This window comes from Anoplopoma fimbria, unplaced genomic scaffold (genome assembly GCF_027596085.1).
Source record: "Anoplopoma fimbria isolate UVic2021 breed Golden Eagle Sablefish unplaced genomic scaffold, Afim_UVic_2022 Un_contig_9972_pilon_pilon, whole genome shotgun sequence".
Taxonomy (NCBI): Eukaryota; Metazoa; Chordata; class Actinopteri; order Perciformes; family Anoplopomatidae; genus Anoplopoma; species Anoplopoma fimbria.
In genome coordinates this window covers 5,997-22,500 of record NW_026554226.1, presented here as the reverse complement: position 1 = coordinate 22,500, position 16,504 = coordinate 5,997, and the positions used below count along the sequence as shown (strand labels likewise).

General features: G+C 42.2%; 1 protein-coding gene across 2 annotated transcripts; it reads right to left on the bottom strand.

Moving 5' to 3' along the window:
• Positions 1-2,065: 2,065 nt before the first annotated feature.
• Positions 2,066-14,807, bottom strand: LOC129117036 (mRNA cap guanine-N7 methyltransferase-like). 2 transcript variants are annotated; one of them, XM_054627620.1, is made up of 11 exons: positions 14,717-14,807; positions 11,984-12,162; positions 11,765-11,897; positions 8,897-9,022; positions 7,988-8,103; positions 6,604-6,785; positions 6,228-6,392; positions 5,343-5,460; positions 3,543-3,644; positions 3,401-3,434; positions 2,066-2,161 (listed from the first exon to the last, which is right to left on the bottom strand). In XM_054627620.1, the coding sequence occupies exons 2-11, from the start codon at positions 12,152-12,154 to the stop codon at positions 2,124-2,126; spliced, it is 1,185 nt and encodes a 394-aa protein (XP_054483595.1). In that variant the 5' UTR covers positions 12,155-12,162; positions 14,717-14,807; the 3' UTR covers positions 2,066-2,123. The 2 variants fall into 2 exon arrangements, with proteins under 2 accessions (XP_054483595.1, XP_054483596.1); XM_054627621.1 differs by having other exon boundaries at positions 11,765-11,894.
• Positions 14,808-16,504: the final 1,697 nt, after the last annotated feature.

Sequence of the window (16,504 nt, the reverse complement as noted above, 5' to 3'; positions counted from 1 at the left end):
CATCCCTCTTACCTGCTACCAGCCACCCTTGTCCCCCCCGGCCGCTCCCCTGGCTCACAGCTGGAGCATCGGGGTGGGATGCAGAGTTGCCCAAACAGGCAGGAGAGGGTGTTCAGATGTAGACACATCACCCCTCTCCATCTCTGCTGCTTTGAATAGGAGCCACCGTTTATCATCTTCACTTCCCTAACCACTCACCGTCTTCCCTGCCCTAATCCCAACCAATGATGCAGCCAAATACCCAACCAGATTTTTTTTCTACCACCTTTAACAACCACATACGACTTGCACACACCCCCATAGACTTTCACCTTTTGGGCCAAAGTACATACTGCAGGGGGGACTCAGAGTGACATGCGCTGGCCCGTGCCTTGCCTTAGGTCTCTATTCAACTAAGAAGTCGTTGGAGGACGTGGGGAGATCTATGGGAATACGCTACATCCTAGGACATTCAGAAGACCGGATATCCAACAATGACATGTTTATTACATGTAACGTGACACGAGTACTTTTCCTGAAGCCATTTCCATTAAGTCCGCACTGCTTGCTCCAAATTACCTGAAATTGTTAGTGTGTGTGTGTCAGACTTACCTTGATTTTTAATGAAGAGGGCAAGTGCCTACCAACTTCCCAAGATACTTTTAACTAACCCCAACCACTTTGGAGATATGTCATAACTCAGAACTAACACAAGGTCCCAGATACTCAGGGATGGTATCATTTGATCCGCAATCCACTAATTAGTGGGGTTAGACACCACTTACAAGTCTCTAGCACCTTCAGAAGACCGGGTATTTATGAACGAGCTGTTAATCGAATATAGGGTTAGCGTTTTTAGGCACCCCTTTATAACATATTACAAGCACTAGTCTCTACCACCTTCAGAAATGTTTTATAAAAAAAAATCCCTCCTCCTTGATCGGATTCGAACCGGAAACCACTAATTAGTGGGGTTAGAGACCACTTACAAGTCTCTAGCACCTTCAGAACAGAAGATACCACACGCGAGCACCTGATCACACGTTAGCATACACGGATTACACACACAAACGCACACCCACTCCCGAAGGTCCTAGAGACTCGGGATGGTACCAATCGATCCGGAATGGCCCACTAACTGGGTGTAGAGACCACTTCCAAGACTGTACGACCTTCATAACAGACTTTATTCCTGAATGTCTGATAAAAAAACACTTAGGCGAATTTCCGGAAAAAATGAACATAGGAAGTCTATGGCAGCTATATCAAAAAGGGTACCAATCGATCCGCAATGGCCTCATTAGTGGGTGTAGAGACTACTTCCAAGACTGTAGGATTTGTTATTCAAGAAAAAAAAAAAAATGTTTGGCCAAGTTCTACCCCTTCCCAAGGTCCTAGAGACAAGCTAGTCTTACATATTAATGCCTATTTGGCTTTGACCTGACCCTTTCTACCTTCATGGACACGCTCTCCGTCTCTGCTTTCCTCACACCATTCTAATCCAGACTAATCAATCAAACACACTTCCTGGACGCTTGTTACTCCCACTTCTTCCCTGTAAATTCTAGGCTGGGACTGTTGGCTGCAGAGGACCTGATAATACCCATACAGACTTTGTTCTGACTTTCTACAACCTTCATTTGGCAAATTATTCATTAAAAACTGCAAGCCACGCCCCTTTCCTTGAAAAAAACTAATTAATATATTAGTTTAGCTTTTTTTAGCTTAGATCTATGGGAATACGATTTCACCCTAACCCATAACTGATCGAACGGGCGTACCCGAATTAGTACAGACGGAGCACACTTCCAAGTTCAGAAAAAAAGTTATTCAAAAAACGTATGGTGAGATTGTGGTTATCATCTCCTATCCTAACCCTATGATAATTCCATTTAACCCTAATCCTGTCGACATTGCCTTAATGGCAAGATATAATACTCAGACTTGTCGTAGAGACATAGTACCCACACCATTGAAAATCCAAATAACTAAACTTTACATTCACTTTAAATTTATTTAGATAATAAAACAAACAAAGTTCATAGTTTATCAAAAAATGAAATTAAAAGTAAAAAAGTTACACTGCACAAAAGGTGAGCAGCAGGTGAGATCAGAAAACAATGACGAAATGTTTGTTTGGAGCATCAAGACATCTTCTGAAAGATGAACACCAGATAGATACCTGGAAACAAGAGAGAGGACACGCAAAGGATTTACTCAAAATGACACATCTTTATCAGAATGATAGCAGATATCAGAATGAAGCTCTGGCATCAGTATGTGTACATGTTTGAAGTTGCCCTGTTATTCATCAAACTGTTGAAATAATTCTGCTGCTTTAAACTGTATCAGTTAAACTGTACCGGTGACGTAGAGATTAGACTGTATCAGTGACGTAGAAATTAAACTGCATCAGTGACGTACAGTATCAGTGACGTACAGTATCAGTGACAGAGATTAAACTGTACCGATGACGTAGAGATTAAACTGTGCAGTGACGTAGAGATTAGACTGTACCAGTGACGTAGAGATTAGACTGTATCAGTGACGTAGAGATTAAACTGCATCAGTGACATAGAAATTAAACTGCATCAGTGACGCAGAGATTAGACTGTACCAGTGACGTAGAGATTAAACTGCACCGATGACGTAGAGATTAAACTGTGCCAGTGACGTAGATTAGACTGCATCAGTGACGCAGAGATTAAACTGTACCAGTGACGTGATTAAACTGCACCGATGACGTAGAGATTAAACTGTGCCAGTGACGTAGATTAGACTGCATCAGTGACGTAGAGATTAGACTGTACCAGTGACGTAGAGATTAAACTGCACCGATGACGTAGAGATTAAACTGTGCCAGTGACGTAGATTAGACTGTACCAGTGACGTAGAGATTAGACTGTATCAGTGACGTAGAGATTAAACTGTATCAGTGACGTAGAGATTAGACTGTATCAGTGACGTAGAGATTAGACTGTATCAGTGACGTAGAGATTAGACTGTATCAGTGACGTAGAGATTAAACTGTATCAGTGACGTAGAGATTAAACTGCACCGATGACGTAGAGATTAAAGTGCATCGGTGACGTAGAGATTAAACTGCATCGGTGACGTAGAGATTAAACTGTGCCAGTGACGTAGAGATTAGACTGTACCAGTGACGTAGAGATTAAACTGTACCAGTGACGTAGAGATTAAACTGTGCCAGTGACGTAGAGATTAAACTGTGCCAGTGACGTAGAGATTAAACTGTGCCAGTGACGTAGAGATTAGACTGTACCAGTGACGTAGAGATTAAACTGTATCAGTGACGTAGAAATTAAACTGCATCAGTGACGTAGAGTACCAGTGACGTAGAGATTAAAGTGTACCGGTGACGTAGAGATTAGACTGTATCAGTGACAATAAAGAAACTTACTGGCTGCTTCCCACTCAGATCTGCTGAGAGTGCCCTGTACACAAAGAAAGAAAACTCTTAGAACAAACATGACTCAAACCTGGACAGGCTACACTGAACCAACAGGAACCAAACTTGAATTGTGTGCATTCAAAAGTCCCACCAGTGGTAGTTTGACTCCAGCTCTGCCGCAGTGCTCTTCAGCATGGCCATACTCTCCTCTGCTGTCTGTAGCCTGTCGACCTCCGTCCTCACAAGGAAACGGCTGAAAATAAAAGAACATTTTCACTAAACAGAAACAACATGCAGATTCACACATTAAATGCATATCAACTGCATGTTCAGTACACAGTAGAATAATCTACCGAGTAAACCCGGGTTAACTGTGACACTACAAAACGAACCACGAACTTAATACACTGGACTTAGACAAAGTAGATTATAAATTATAAAGTAGAGCAGGGTTTTAATGGGTTAGCGGGTATTTTTACAATAAAGTTATAACTTAGATTTGAGTTGCAGAGTGCTGCTGTTCCGAACGGCTATCTGATCGTTGACTCCAGGTAAGTTAAGGAATGTTCACTTGTAAAGGGATTCAGCATTCATGTAGCAAGCGAGTACTGCAGTCAATGAGACACTGAAGAGCCCTGAAGCTCCGCCCACTCTACTACACAGAGCGCGGTGGGATTTCATTTTATTCACATTTATTAGGGCCGGAGCACCGACCACGTCAGTCCAGCGAAGGCCCTATTGAAACTGTAATGTTTTTTTCTTACGATTATTATGCTGCAAATGAATTGGCTTTGGACAGCCTTAAGACATTGATGATGCATTATGCTAAATATTGTGTTTTCTTTGAGCGCTGTTGCCAGATTTTTCTATGTCTTGGGGTTGTCAAAAACTCATAGAACTTTGCACAAGTGTCATTGCTGATGGAAAAAAAAGGTTTCATATGGGATTCGGGCTTCGCCTTTCAAAATTGCCCCGATAGCACCCCCTACAAATTTTCCAAAAAGCAGCCCCAGCACTAGGTTATACGTACATGTATGACATTTGGTATGCAAATGCATCACATGTATACTTAAAAAAGATTATCTTTGGACAATGCTCTAAAATCAAGTCATGTCGGACATTTTGATTTTTGTGTTCAATTACCCCTCATTTTGGACCATTTCTAGGCACTTTAATTTAATGAATTCCTCCTAAGAAATTCAAGAGATCAAATTCAAATTTGGACAATACAATCTAAAGACCTTCTGATTATAGGTTATCAAAAGCTTGTTTGGTGGAATGGCATGGCCCTGGTCTGCTGGCCATTTGACCTGATTCACCATTAAACAAGAAGCTGTGTGTGTTACATAGCGCAACATAGGGAATAAAGGAAGTTTTTGTATATTTGCACAAAGAAAATTCCAGCGACACCAACACATCTAACTCGTGTGCGCATTGTCCCCACGGCCTCTTCAGCCAGCGTCCTGCCGGTAACCGACATGCAGAGTGCCAGGCTCGTTCAACGCTGCTTACAGCTTTAATATATATTGAGCTAGTGGCAGATCAAAAGTTCACAATATCAGATGAAGAGTTCTCTAAATAAACAAAGAACGGACGAACAGACTCCTTGATTTAGTGTCTGATGTCTCTTACAAATAATTATTGATCGATAATATACTGTTGAACCTACAGAGACGATGTTTACGACTGATCATTGATTGATAATATGTTCTACCTACATAGATGATGTTTACGACTGATTATTGATTTATTGTATAATGTTCTACCTACATAGATGATGTTTACGACGGATCATTGATTGATAATATAATGTTCTACCTACAGAGATAATGTTTACGACTGATCATTGATTGATAAAATAATGTTCTACCTACAGAGACGATGTTTACGACTGACTATTGGTTGATAATTAACAATTTCATTTCCAGAGCTGCTTTTCCAACAGTTTTACCTGTAGAGCCATCATCTTCATCATGAGGCTGCGATGGTGCTCCTTCTTCACTTTCTCTTCAAAGAACTCAGAAAATCTCTGCTTCAACACCAAGCGCATGTTGTAACGCTTCGCCATGCTGACATAAACACAGAGACACAAGTAGAGTGCAGGATAACCTTCAGAACGAATAAGGTATTGTACAGTAGTGACAGTTTAATTAAAAAATGATGATTAATATACTCTGTATGATGTGATTCAGTATGGTTTCTTGTGTGATTGTGTACTCCGTCCTCTTTATAGGTCACATGGTAAAGAGGAGGTTACTTGACTCAAGCTCCATCTGTTTGGAGACGCATGGAAGCCGCTTCATACCTCCTGGATGCGTCTTCCTCACATGTCTTCACATTATATGTATCATGTGTAATGCAGATTGATATGTTGTAATTGTAATATAGTTTGTATTCTATAGAGCTTTTCTCCGTCCTGCAGAGGGATCCATCCTCTGTTGATTTCTTACATTGTTTCCCTGTTAAAGCTTTTTTCAGTTGAGTTTTTCCTTTTTCCAATGTGAGGGTCAAAGGACAGAGAATGTTGTATATTCTACAGATTGTAAAGCCCTCTTAGGCAAATTTGTAATTTCTTATATTGTCCTTTATAAATAAAATTGACTTGAATAGATTTTACAGTAAAACGGTTCATAATTTAGTCATCGGATGTCCATTATTCTTATTAGTCAAACATATTTGCTCTCTGAAAATATGAACATCTTTGGAAGACTTCTGCAACATGAGCATCAAAACAGTCTTTAAAACAGCACTGATTTATTTAATGTTTCATTACAAAACAATTTTTTTAACATTACCATCTCTTAGTGAAGTGTTAATATTAGGAATAAAATCTTACTGTTCAAAAAGAGGAAAGTAGACGAGGGACTCTGGAACATCGACAACGTCCTCGAGGCTGAAGTGATACTGACACCCAAACAGAGGATAGGAACCTTTGGACTGAAAGGAAACCTTAAAAACCTCGTTACCAAACGACAGAGAGTCCGATGCCTCCAAACGTTTACTGCCGAGGAGGAGCAGAAAAGAAAAGGAGATACATTGTTAATCTAAACTTATGTTTGTGTATTTCTACATCAACAATCAGAATAACATTAACAATATCTACACAGGTTTAGGAATTATTCAATCCATCATGTGATTATTTCAGCATCTAAAAACAACATTAGTCTCTGAACTTCCTGGAAGTAGTGTTGGAGATAAATCTTTATTCTTACACAAGTTCGAAGGCGTCAGGAGTCGTACCAATGAAGAAACCTCCAGGTTTCAGACGCTCACAGGCATTTCTCAACATCATGTCGGCCTTCTGTTCGCTCTCGAATGAGTAATGATAAACAAACTGACAGCTGCAGATGTCAAACATCAGCTCTGGGTCATCCAGCTTCTCTGACAAAACATCCTGTAAAGACAGGTCAAAGGAGATGTGATGTTAGGGCTGAAGTTCCATAGGGGTTGTTGTTCTAACTAGATAAAGGGCTGAACTGTTCTAGGTATGGTTCTAACTACCGTATTTTCCGCACTATAAGGCGCACTTAAAAGCCTTTAATTTTCTCAAAAAACGACAGTGCGCCTTATAATCCGGAGCGCCTTATATAGGGATTAATTCTGGTTGTGCTTACTGACCTGGAGGCGGTGTTGTGTGGTACACGGCGCTCTGTCAACATGTTTTAGTACGACTTAGTAAACTACAAAGCAGCACCGCAGCAGCATCACGGCCACCGTAGTCAGGAGCGTCAGGAGTAATACATACTGTGCTTCACCATAATATTACAGTGTGTGTGTATAAGGACCAACATGGCTCCTGTCAAGAGACACACTTACGACGCGGACTGAACACTCAAGGCTGTCAGTCACGCAGTAGAACATGGGAATAGAGCAGCTGCGAGAGAATCCAACATTAATGAATCAATGGTACGGAAGTGGAGGAAGTTTGACTGACTGACTGTTTTGTTTCGCTTAATGCGTCTTATAGTCCGGTGCGCCTTATATATGAAAAAAGATCGAAAATAGACCATTCATTGACAGTGCGCCTTATAATCCAGTGCGCCCTATAGTGCGGAAAATACGGTAGATAAAGGGCTGAAGCTCTCTAGGTATTGTTCTAACTAGATAAAGGGCTGAAGCTCTCTAGGTGTTGCTGTTCTAACTCGTTAAAGGACTGAACTGTTCTAGGTGTTGTTCTAACTAGATAAAGGGCTGAAGTTCTCTAAGTACTGTTGTTCTAACTAGATAAAGGGCTGAAGCTCTCTAGGGTTTTGTTGTTCTCACTAGATAAAGGGCTGAAGCTCTCTAGGTGTTGTTGTTCTAACTAGATAAAGTGCTGAAGCTCTCTAGGGTTTTGTTGTTCTAACTAGATAAAGGGCTGAAGCTCTCTAGGTGTTGTTGTTCTAACTAGATAAATTGCTGAAGCTCTCTAGGGTTTTGTTGTTCTAACTAGATAAAAGGCTGAAGCTCTCTAGGGTTTTGTTGTTCTAACTAGATAAAAGGCTGAAGCTCTCTAGGGTTTTGTTGTTCTAACTAGATAAAAGGCTGAAGCTCTCTAGGGTTTTGTTGTTCTAACTAGATAAAGGGCTGAAGTTCTATCTAAATAAAGGGCCTTGCCTTGGAACAGTCTGCGTTGATAAATTGAGCACTGAAGATTTTTTCGTTAACGTGACTTTTCTTCCTCATGTCTTCGTACCGACTCTGACACTGCTCCACCGACACTCCAGCTATATCTGAAAAATAAAAACACATACGTTATGGGTAATTTATTCACATAAGACATTTCCTCTTTAGAAGGGTCTCTTGTAAGATGGTGCTATGTGAGTCTCTGTCAGGTCAGGATAGCCCCATCGGGATAGCCCCATCGGGATAGCCCCCGTCAGAATAGCCCCATCGGGATAGCCCCCGCCAGGATAGCCCCCGTCAGGATAGCACCCGTCAGGATAGCACCCGTCAGGAAAGCACCCGTCAGGAAAGCACCCGTCAGGATAGCCCCCGCAGGATAGCACCCGTCAGGATAGCCCCGTCAGGAAAGCACCCGTCAGGAAAGCACCCGTCAGGAAAGCCCCCGTCAGGATAGCCCCCGTCAGGATAGCCCCCGTCAGGATAGCCCCCAGGAAAGCACCCGTCAGGAAAGCACCCGTCAGGATAGCCCCCGCCAGGATAGCACCAGCCAGGATAGCACCAGCCAGGATAGCACCAGCCAGGATAGCACCAGCCAGGATAGCACCCGCAAAGACAGCACCCGCCAGGATAGCCCCCGCCAGGAAAGCCCCATTCAGGATAGCCCCATTCGGGATGGCCCCAGTCGGAATAGCACCCGCCGGGATAGCCCCGCCAGGACAGCGCCCGCCAGGACAGCACCCCCATCAGGAAAGCCCCCGCCAGGATAGCACCCGCCAGGATAGCCCCAGTCCCCAGTCGGGATGGCACCCGTCGGGATGGCCCCAGTCAGGAGGGTTTACAACAAGAGGTAGAAGAACCTGAAGAAATGTGATTATAACAACAAATAAATAATACAAGTACCTGCACAGACCAGGTGATTGATTCCTCCTCTCCTCCACTTCAGCAGGTCTCCTCCTTTCCCACAGCCGAGGTCCAACACAGAAACCTGCTGAGGCCCTGTTCCCCGCACCTGGTCCAGGATCTCACCTGTCAGTCAAAGAAACAGACAATCGGATTAAAAAAAACACAGGTGTTTTTCTTTTCCAGGTAAATAACTTTCTTTGACCACCTACTTTAACAGTAAAGTTACTACAAATACAGATATTTCTTTTATTTTTGGGGTTCCTCATAACTGACATCCATCCATCCATTTCCTTCCGCTTATCCGGGGCCGGGTCGCAGGGGCAGCAAGCTAAGGAGGGTCCTCCAGACCTCCCCAGCAACACTTTCCAGCTCCTCCTGGGGAACCCCGAGGCGTTCCCAGGCCAGACGAGATACATAATCTCTCCAGCGTGTTCTGGGTCTACCCCGGGGCCTCTTACCAGTTGGACGTGCCTGGAAAACCTCTAAAGGGAGGCGTCCAGATCAGATGCCCGAACCACCTCAGCTGGCCCCTTTCGACGCGAAGGAACAGCGGCGCTACTCCGAGCTCCCTCCGGATGTCTGAGCTCCTCACCCTATCTCTAAGGCTGAGCCCAGCCACCCTACGAAGGAAGCTCATTTCGGCCGCTTGTATTCGCAATCTCATTCTTTCAGTCACTACCCAAAGCTCATGACCATAGGTGAGGGTTGGAACGTTCGCCGGAAGCGAACCATGGCCTCAGACTTGGAGGTACTGACTCTCATCCCGACCGCTTCACACTCGGCTGTAAACCACCCCAGTGCGTGCTGAAGGTCACGTTCTGAAGAAGCCAACAGAACCACATCATCTGCAAAAAGCAGGGATGTGATTCTGAGGTCCCCAAACCGGAAACTCTCCTCCCCCCGGCTGCGCCTTGAAATCCTGTCCATGAAAATCACAAACAGGATTGGTGACAATGGGCAGCCCTGGCGGAGGCCAACACGCACTGGGAACAAGCTCGACTTTGTGCCGAGTATCCGGACACAGCTCTCACTTTGGTCATACAAGGACCGAATGGCTCGTAGTAACGAACCAGGTACCCCATATGCCCGCAGTACCCCCCACAGGACTCCCCGAGGGACACGGTCGAAGGCCTTCTCCAAGTCCACAAAACACATGTAGACTGGATGAGCAAACTCCCATGCACCCTCCAACAGACCTGCAAGGGTAAAGAGCTGGTCCGCTGTTCCACGTCCAGGGCGGAATCCACATTGCTCCTCATGAATCTGAGGTTCAACAATGTCCAGAGCCTTTAGCATCTCCGGTCGAATCTCATCCACTCCTGACATTTGTTCCTCATAACTGACATTTGTTCCTTATTACTTACTCCCTGTGTCATTCCATTTTATTACATTTATGGCTCTACAGGTTTTTTGCTGAGAAAAATGTTGACGTGTTCAATACTTATTTTACCCGCTGTATATGTTCCTCATAACTTGTATATGTTCCTCATAACTTGTATATGTTCCTTAGAACTGTGGTCATGGTGGGTATTTGTGCTCCACCTAGTTGCCAGGAGGACAAGAGCGTTTAGACATCACCGACTGAAATGGAGTTGCACGGCCAAACTAAAACACAAGCAACACGTAGTACGTTGCTACAGCACCATTTTGTTTTGAATTGAGTTAATACTAATTAATACCGTTAATTTCTTGCTGAACCTGCAATATCTGAAGCAGTTTGTTTAGTTAATACGTTCACATTAACACTTTGCTCAGTCGGCCTGCGTGTCACACAGAGTAATACAGTATATTACATATTATTAACTGTTTTAGCAAAGTTATTGTGCCACTATTTCAACTTAGAAGACGCAGCGGAGCCGTTTTGACTAGGAGGAGGTTACAGGTAAGTAACTTGGCCTGTGTTGTTGGCAGTGTAGAGGGAAACTTTCTTTTTTTGTTGGTCTACTCTACATCCACATTTGACAGTCAGTGCGGATCCAACCGAGGTGATCTGTAACGTGTGCAAAAGTTCAACAGATGTAGAACAACTGTCAACATCTACAATTCACAATCACTTGCATTTCAAACGTCCTACTCTGGAATAAAGTGTTAATATTAACATTGTTTCTTGTCAAACCCTTATATTAGAACTTTAGTGTCCTAAACATATGTAATAGGAACAGAAACAGGAGAGTCCATCTATTTTCACTTGTATTCAAAAATAAATAATTTCGCGGCTCAACAAATTTAAAATACTCGGCTCTCTGCACAACCCTAATGCGTTACTTCATGACCGGCTGCTGAAAACCAATGTAGCATTGAAACGGCTAATCTTTAAGCAAAGTCCGGCACAGCACTCACCACACACACACACACACACACACACACACACACACACACACACACACACACACACACACACACACACACACACACACACACACACACACACAAACACACACACAAGAAAGGCATCACACACACACACACACACACACACACACACACACACACACACACACACACACACTACAAAATACACACACACCTTTGCAACATCCCATATGAAAAGAATTCGGCCCGCTGGACCTTAATGCACATTAACATTAGTGTAACGTACAATAACGTACGTGTAACGTACACTAACGTCTGTGTACGTTACACTAACGTACACAGACGTTAGTGTAACCTACCTTAATGTACGTTAGTGTAACATACATTAAGGTACGTTCATGTTCGTGTAACGTACCTCACTCCCTGCTAATACCCCAGAGAACGATGAGGGCAACGCAGCATCACTGATCGGTTTTCTCTTCATGTTCTCAGATCTAAATCAGCTCACAGTGAGGCTGATGTTTTCATTGATAGTATTGAACGGTCAGTTACCAATCAGGACACTCTTCAGCCAGTTGTTGAAGTTCCTCATGAAGAAGATTTTGCTTCGACTTCGCGCAGCCAGACCGACTTCCTGCAGGCTGTTGTAGTGAGTCGCTACCTTCACACTGTGATCAATCATCTGCTGGATAAATCACATATCAATAACTTCAGACAATCAATAATCTATCGGATGTGATCGGAAAATGTATAATCAGTGTGGAAATCTACCAGCTTCTTGGTGGGGGAGACCTGCCCTTCCTCTTCCTCTTCCTCATGTTTCCTCTTCATCGGTGCCTTCTGTCGTCCTCCTCCCTCCCTCTCTCCTCCCTCCCTCTCTCCTCCCCTCTGTGTCGCTCCTTCCTCCTTCAATGTCTCTGTCTTGGCAGAATGAAGCTCCATCGTTCAAACTGAAAGACAGAAACAGGAAGAGTCTCATGCTACATTCACACTTCAACACAGTTTTATAAATAAAACATACAAATAATCTTGTCTATATTGACCCCCCTCGAAACGCATATCACATGACCACTCACGTACACTGGTGATACAGGTGAGTCTCAGGCGAGTCACGACTCAGGCGAGTCCCTCAGTGAGTCACGACTCAGGCGAGTCACGACTCAGGCAAGTCCCTCAGTGAGACATGACTCAGGAGAGACCCTCAGTGAGTCACGACTCAGGCGAGTCCCTCAGTGAGACATGACTCAGGAGAGACCCTCAGTGAGTCACGACTCAGGCGAGTCCCCCCTCAGTGAGACACGACTCAGGAGAGACCCTCAGTGAGTCGCGACTCAGGCGAGTCCCTCAGGCGAGTCACGACTCAGGCGAGAGTCACGACTCAGGCGAGTCACGACTCAGGAGAGACCCTCAGTGAGTCACGACTCAGGCGAGTCACGACTCAGGCGAGTCCCTCAGTGAGACACGACTCAGGAGAGACCCTCAGTGAGTCACGACTCAGGCGAGTCCCTCAGTGAGACATGACTCAGGAGAGACCCTCAGTGAGTCGCGAGTCCCTCAGTGAGACACGACTCAGGAGAGACCCTCAGTGAGACACGACTCAGGAGAGTCACGACTCAGGCGAGTCACGACTCAGGAGAGTCACGACTCAGGAGAGACCCTCAGTGAGTCACGACTCAGGCGAGTCACGACTCAGGCGAGTCACGACTCAGGCGAGTCACGACTCAGGCGAGTCCCTCAGTGAGACATAAATTGAGTTGATGATCTAAAACTAGAGGTTTGGTTCCTTGTTACTCATACTGATCAGAGGTACAGGTGGATAGAGATGAATGCGGTCTACACGGTAAAGGCATTCATATAGACAGCAAAAGAAATCAGTATTCAAAGTATAACATCAAAATATGATGTTAATTGTCTCTGAGGGGTTTGAGGAGCTAGAAACACAACAGTGGAGGAACCTAGAGCAACAGGGAGTCATCATCATCATCTTCATCATGATGATGCTGATGATGATGCTGATGATGAAGATGATGATGAAGATGATGATGAAGATGATGCTGATGGTGAAGATGATGATGATGCTGATGAAGATGGTGAAGATGATGAAGATGATGTGTTTCTCTTGTAGCTCAGTCTGTTGTTTTCTAGTTTGTTTTCATTATCAGATTTCTGATGAACTGAACCAACCTTCACTTTTAACTCTTTGACTTCTGACTGGTCTGACTGGTCCCTGTTACTGGGAGATCCAGAGACGAGGAACTGTGTTTTTTATTTAAAACAGCTGACTTTAAGTAAACCAGGAACAACAACAACAAACCTGTTAGCTGTCATACCGGAACCAGACGGTAACAAACACAAACATTCATTTGAATGTAATGTTAAGAAAACAACTCTGCTCTCCGTTAACGACACGATATCTCCAACACGTTAAAACACATGAAACACTAACACATGAAACACATGAAACAAATGAAACACAAACACATGAAACACAAACACATGAAACACTAACACATGAACACATGAAACACATGAAACACAAACACATGAACACATGAAACAAATGAAACACATGAAACAAATGAAACACTAACACATGAAACACTAACACATGAACACATGAAACACATGAAACAAAAGAAACAAATGAAACACTAACACATGAAACACTAACACATGAAACACATGAAACACTAACACATGAAACACTAACACATGAACAAATGAAACAAATGAAACACTAACACATGAAACACTAACACATGAAACACTAACACATGAAACACATGAAACAAATGAAACACTAACACATGAAACACTAACACATGAAACACATGAAACACTAACACATGAAACACATGAAACACTAACACATGAAACACTAACACATGAAACACATGAAACAAATGAAACACTAACACATGAAACACTAACACATGAAACACTAACACATGAAACACATGAAACAAATGAAACACTAACACATGAAACACTAACACATGAAACACATGAAACAAATGAAACACATGAAACACTAACACATGAAACACTAACACATGAAACACATGAAACACTAACACATGAAACACTAACACATGAAACACATGAAACACATGAAACACATGAAACACTAACACATGAAACACTAACACATGAAACACATGAAACAAATGAAACACATGAAACACTAACACATGAAACACTAACACATGAAACACTAACACATGAAACACATGAAACACAAACACATGAAACACAAACACATGAACACATGAAACAAATGAAACAAATGAAACACATGAAACACATGAAACACAAACACATGAAACACTAACACATGAAACACTAACACATGAAACACATGAACAAATGAAACAAAAGAAACAAAAGAAACAAATGAAACACTAACACATGAAACACTAACACATGAAACACTAACACATGAACAAATGAAACAAATGAAACAAATGAAACAAATGAAACAAAAGAAACAAATGAAACACTTACGATGCTCTGCAGAACGGACGCGTGCGCGCTGAGCAGCTTCCGCATGTGTCCTTTATGTGGCTACGTCATAATACTGCGACAAACCAAACAGAACAGTCCCAGGGTACATCCCAATGTCACATTAATACTATTAATACTATTTAATAATGACACACAGTATTAATACTGTGTGTCATTATTAATATTATTAATATTAGTACAGTGATGATTACTGTGTGTCATTATTATTAGTACAGTGATGATTACTGTGTTTCATTATTAATATTAGTACAGTGATGATTACTGTGTGTCTTTATTAATATTAGTACAGTGATGATTACTGTGTGTCTTTATTAATATTAGTACAGTGATGATTACTGTGTGTCTTTATTAATATTAGTACAGTGATGATTACTGTGTGTCTTTATTAATATTAGTACAGTGATGATTACTGTGTTTCATTATTAATATTAGTACAGTGATGATTACTGTGTGTCTTTATTAATATTAGTACAGTGATGATTACTGTGTGTCTTTATTAATATTAGTACAGTGATGATTACTTTGTGTCATTATTAATATTAGTACAGTGATGATTACTGTGTTTCATTATTAATATTAGTACAGTGATGATTACTGTGTGTCATTATTAATATTAGTACAGTGATGATTACTGTGTGTCATTATTAATATTAGTACAGTGATGATTACTGTGTGTCATTATTAATATTAGTACAGTGATGATTACTGTGTGTCTTTATTAATATTAGTACAGTGATGATTACTGTGTGTCTTTATTAATATTAGTACAGTGATGATTACTTTGTTTCATTATTAATATTAGTACAGTGATGATTACTGTGTGTCTTTATTAATATTAGTACAGTGATGATTACTTTGTGTCATTATTAATATTAGTACAGTGGTGATTACTGTGTTTCATTATTAATATTGTTCTGAACCAGTTGGAGGCGAGAGAGTGACTTGTGGTTAATGCCAGAGAGGAGGGAGTTACAGTAGTCCAGTCTGGAAAACACAAATGCATGTATGATTTTTTCCAGGTCTGGGGGAGTGAGGATAGGTTTTATTTTGGAGATGGTTCTGATTTGGAGGAAACAGGACTGGACTACTTTTGTGATGTGGGGTCTGAAAGTGAAGTCGGAATCAAACAGAACTCCTAAGTTCCTTGCCGTGGAATTTATATTTAAAGACAGAGGACCAAGTGCATTTACAATAGGAGTGATGGGGTTTGGGGGACTAAATAAAATGATCTCAGATTTCGAATTATTTAGTTGAAGAAAGTTTTGAGCCATCCAACAGTTGATATCCTTAAGACAGTCCATAATAGCAGCTAGGCTTCTTGGGTCGTCGGGTCTCAGTGGAAGGTATATCTGTGTGTCGTCTGCGTAGCAATGAAAAGAGACATTATGACGTTTGATGATTTGACCTAGGGGGAGCATGTATATGGAAAATAAAATTGGACCTAAAATAGAACCTTGCGGAACATCACAGGTAATGTTAGAAGTAGAAGATGAGTCATTACCTATGGTGACCGAGTGGGTTCTGTCAGTGAGGTAAGAATAAAACCAACTAAGTGCAGAGTCCTTGATGCCAACCCAGCTCTTAAGACGGTTGGTCTACCGTGTCAAAGGCTGCATTTAGGTCCAAAAGGATTAAAATCGAGCTCTCCCCCCTGTCAGCTGCTAAAAGGAGGTCATTGGACACCTTGAGGAGGGCCGTTTATGTACTGTGTAAAGCTCTAAAACCTGACTGAAACTTCTCAAACACATCATTAAGACACATAAAGGC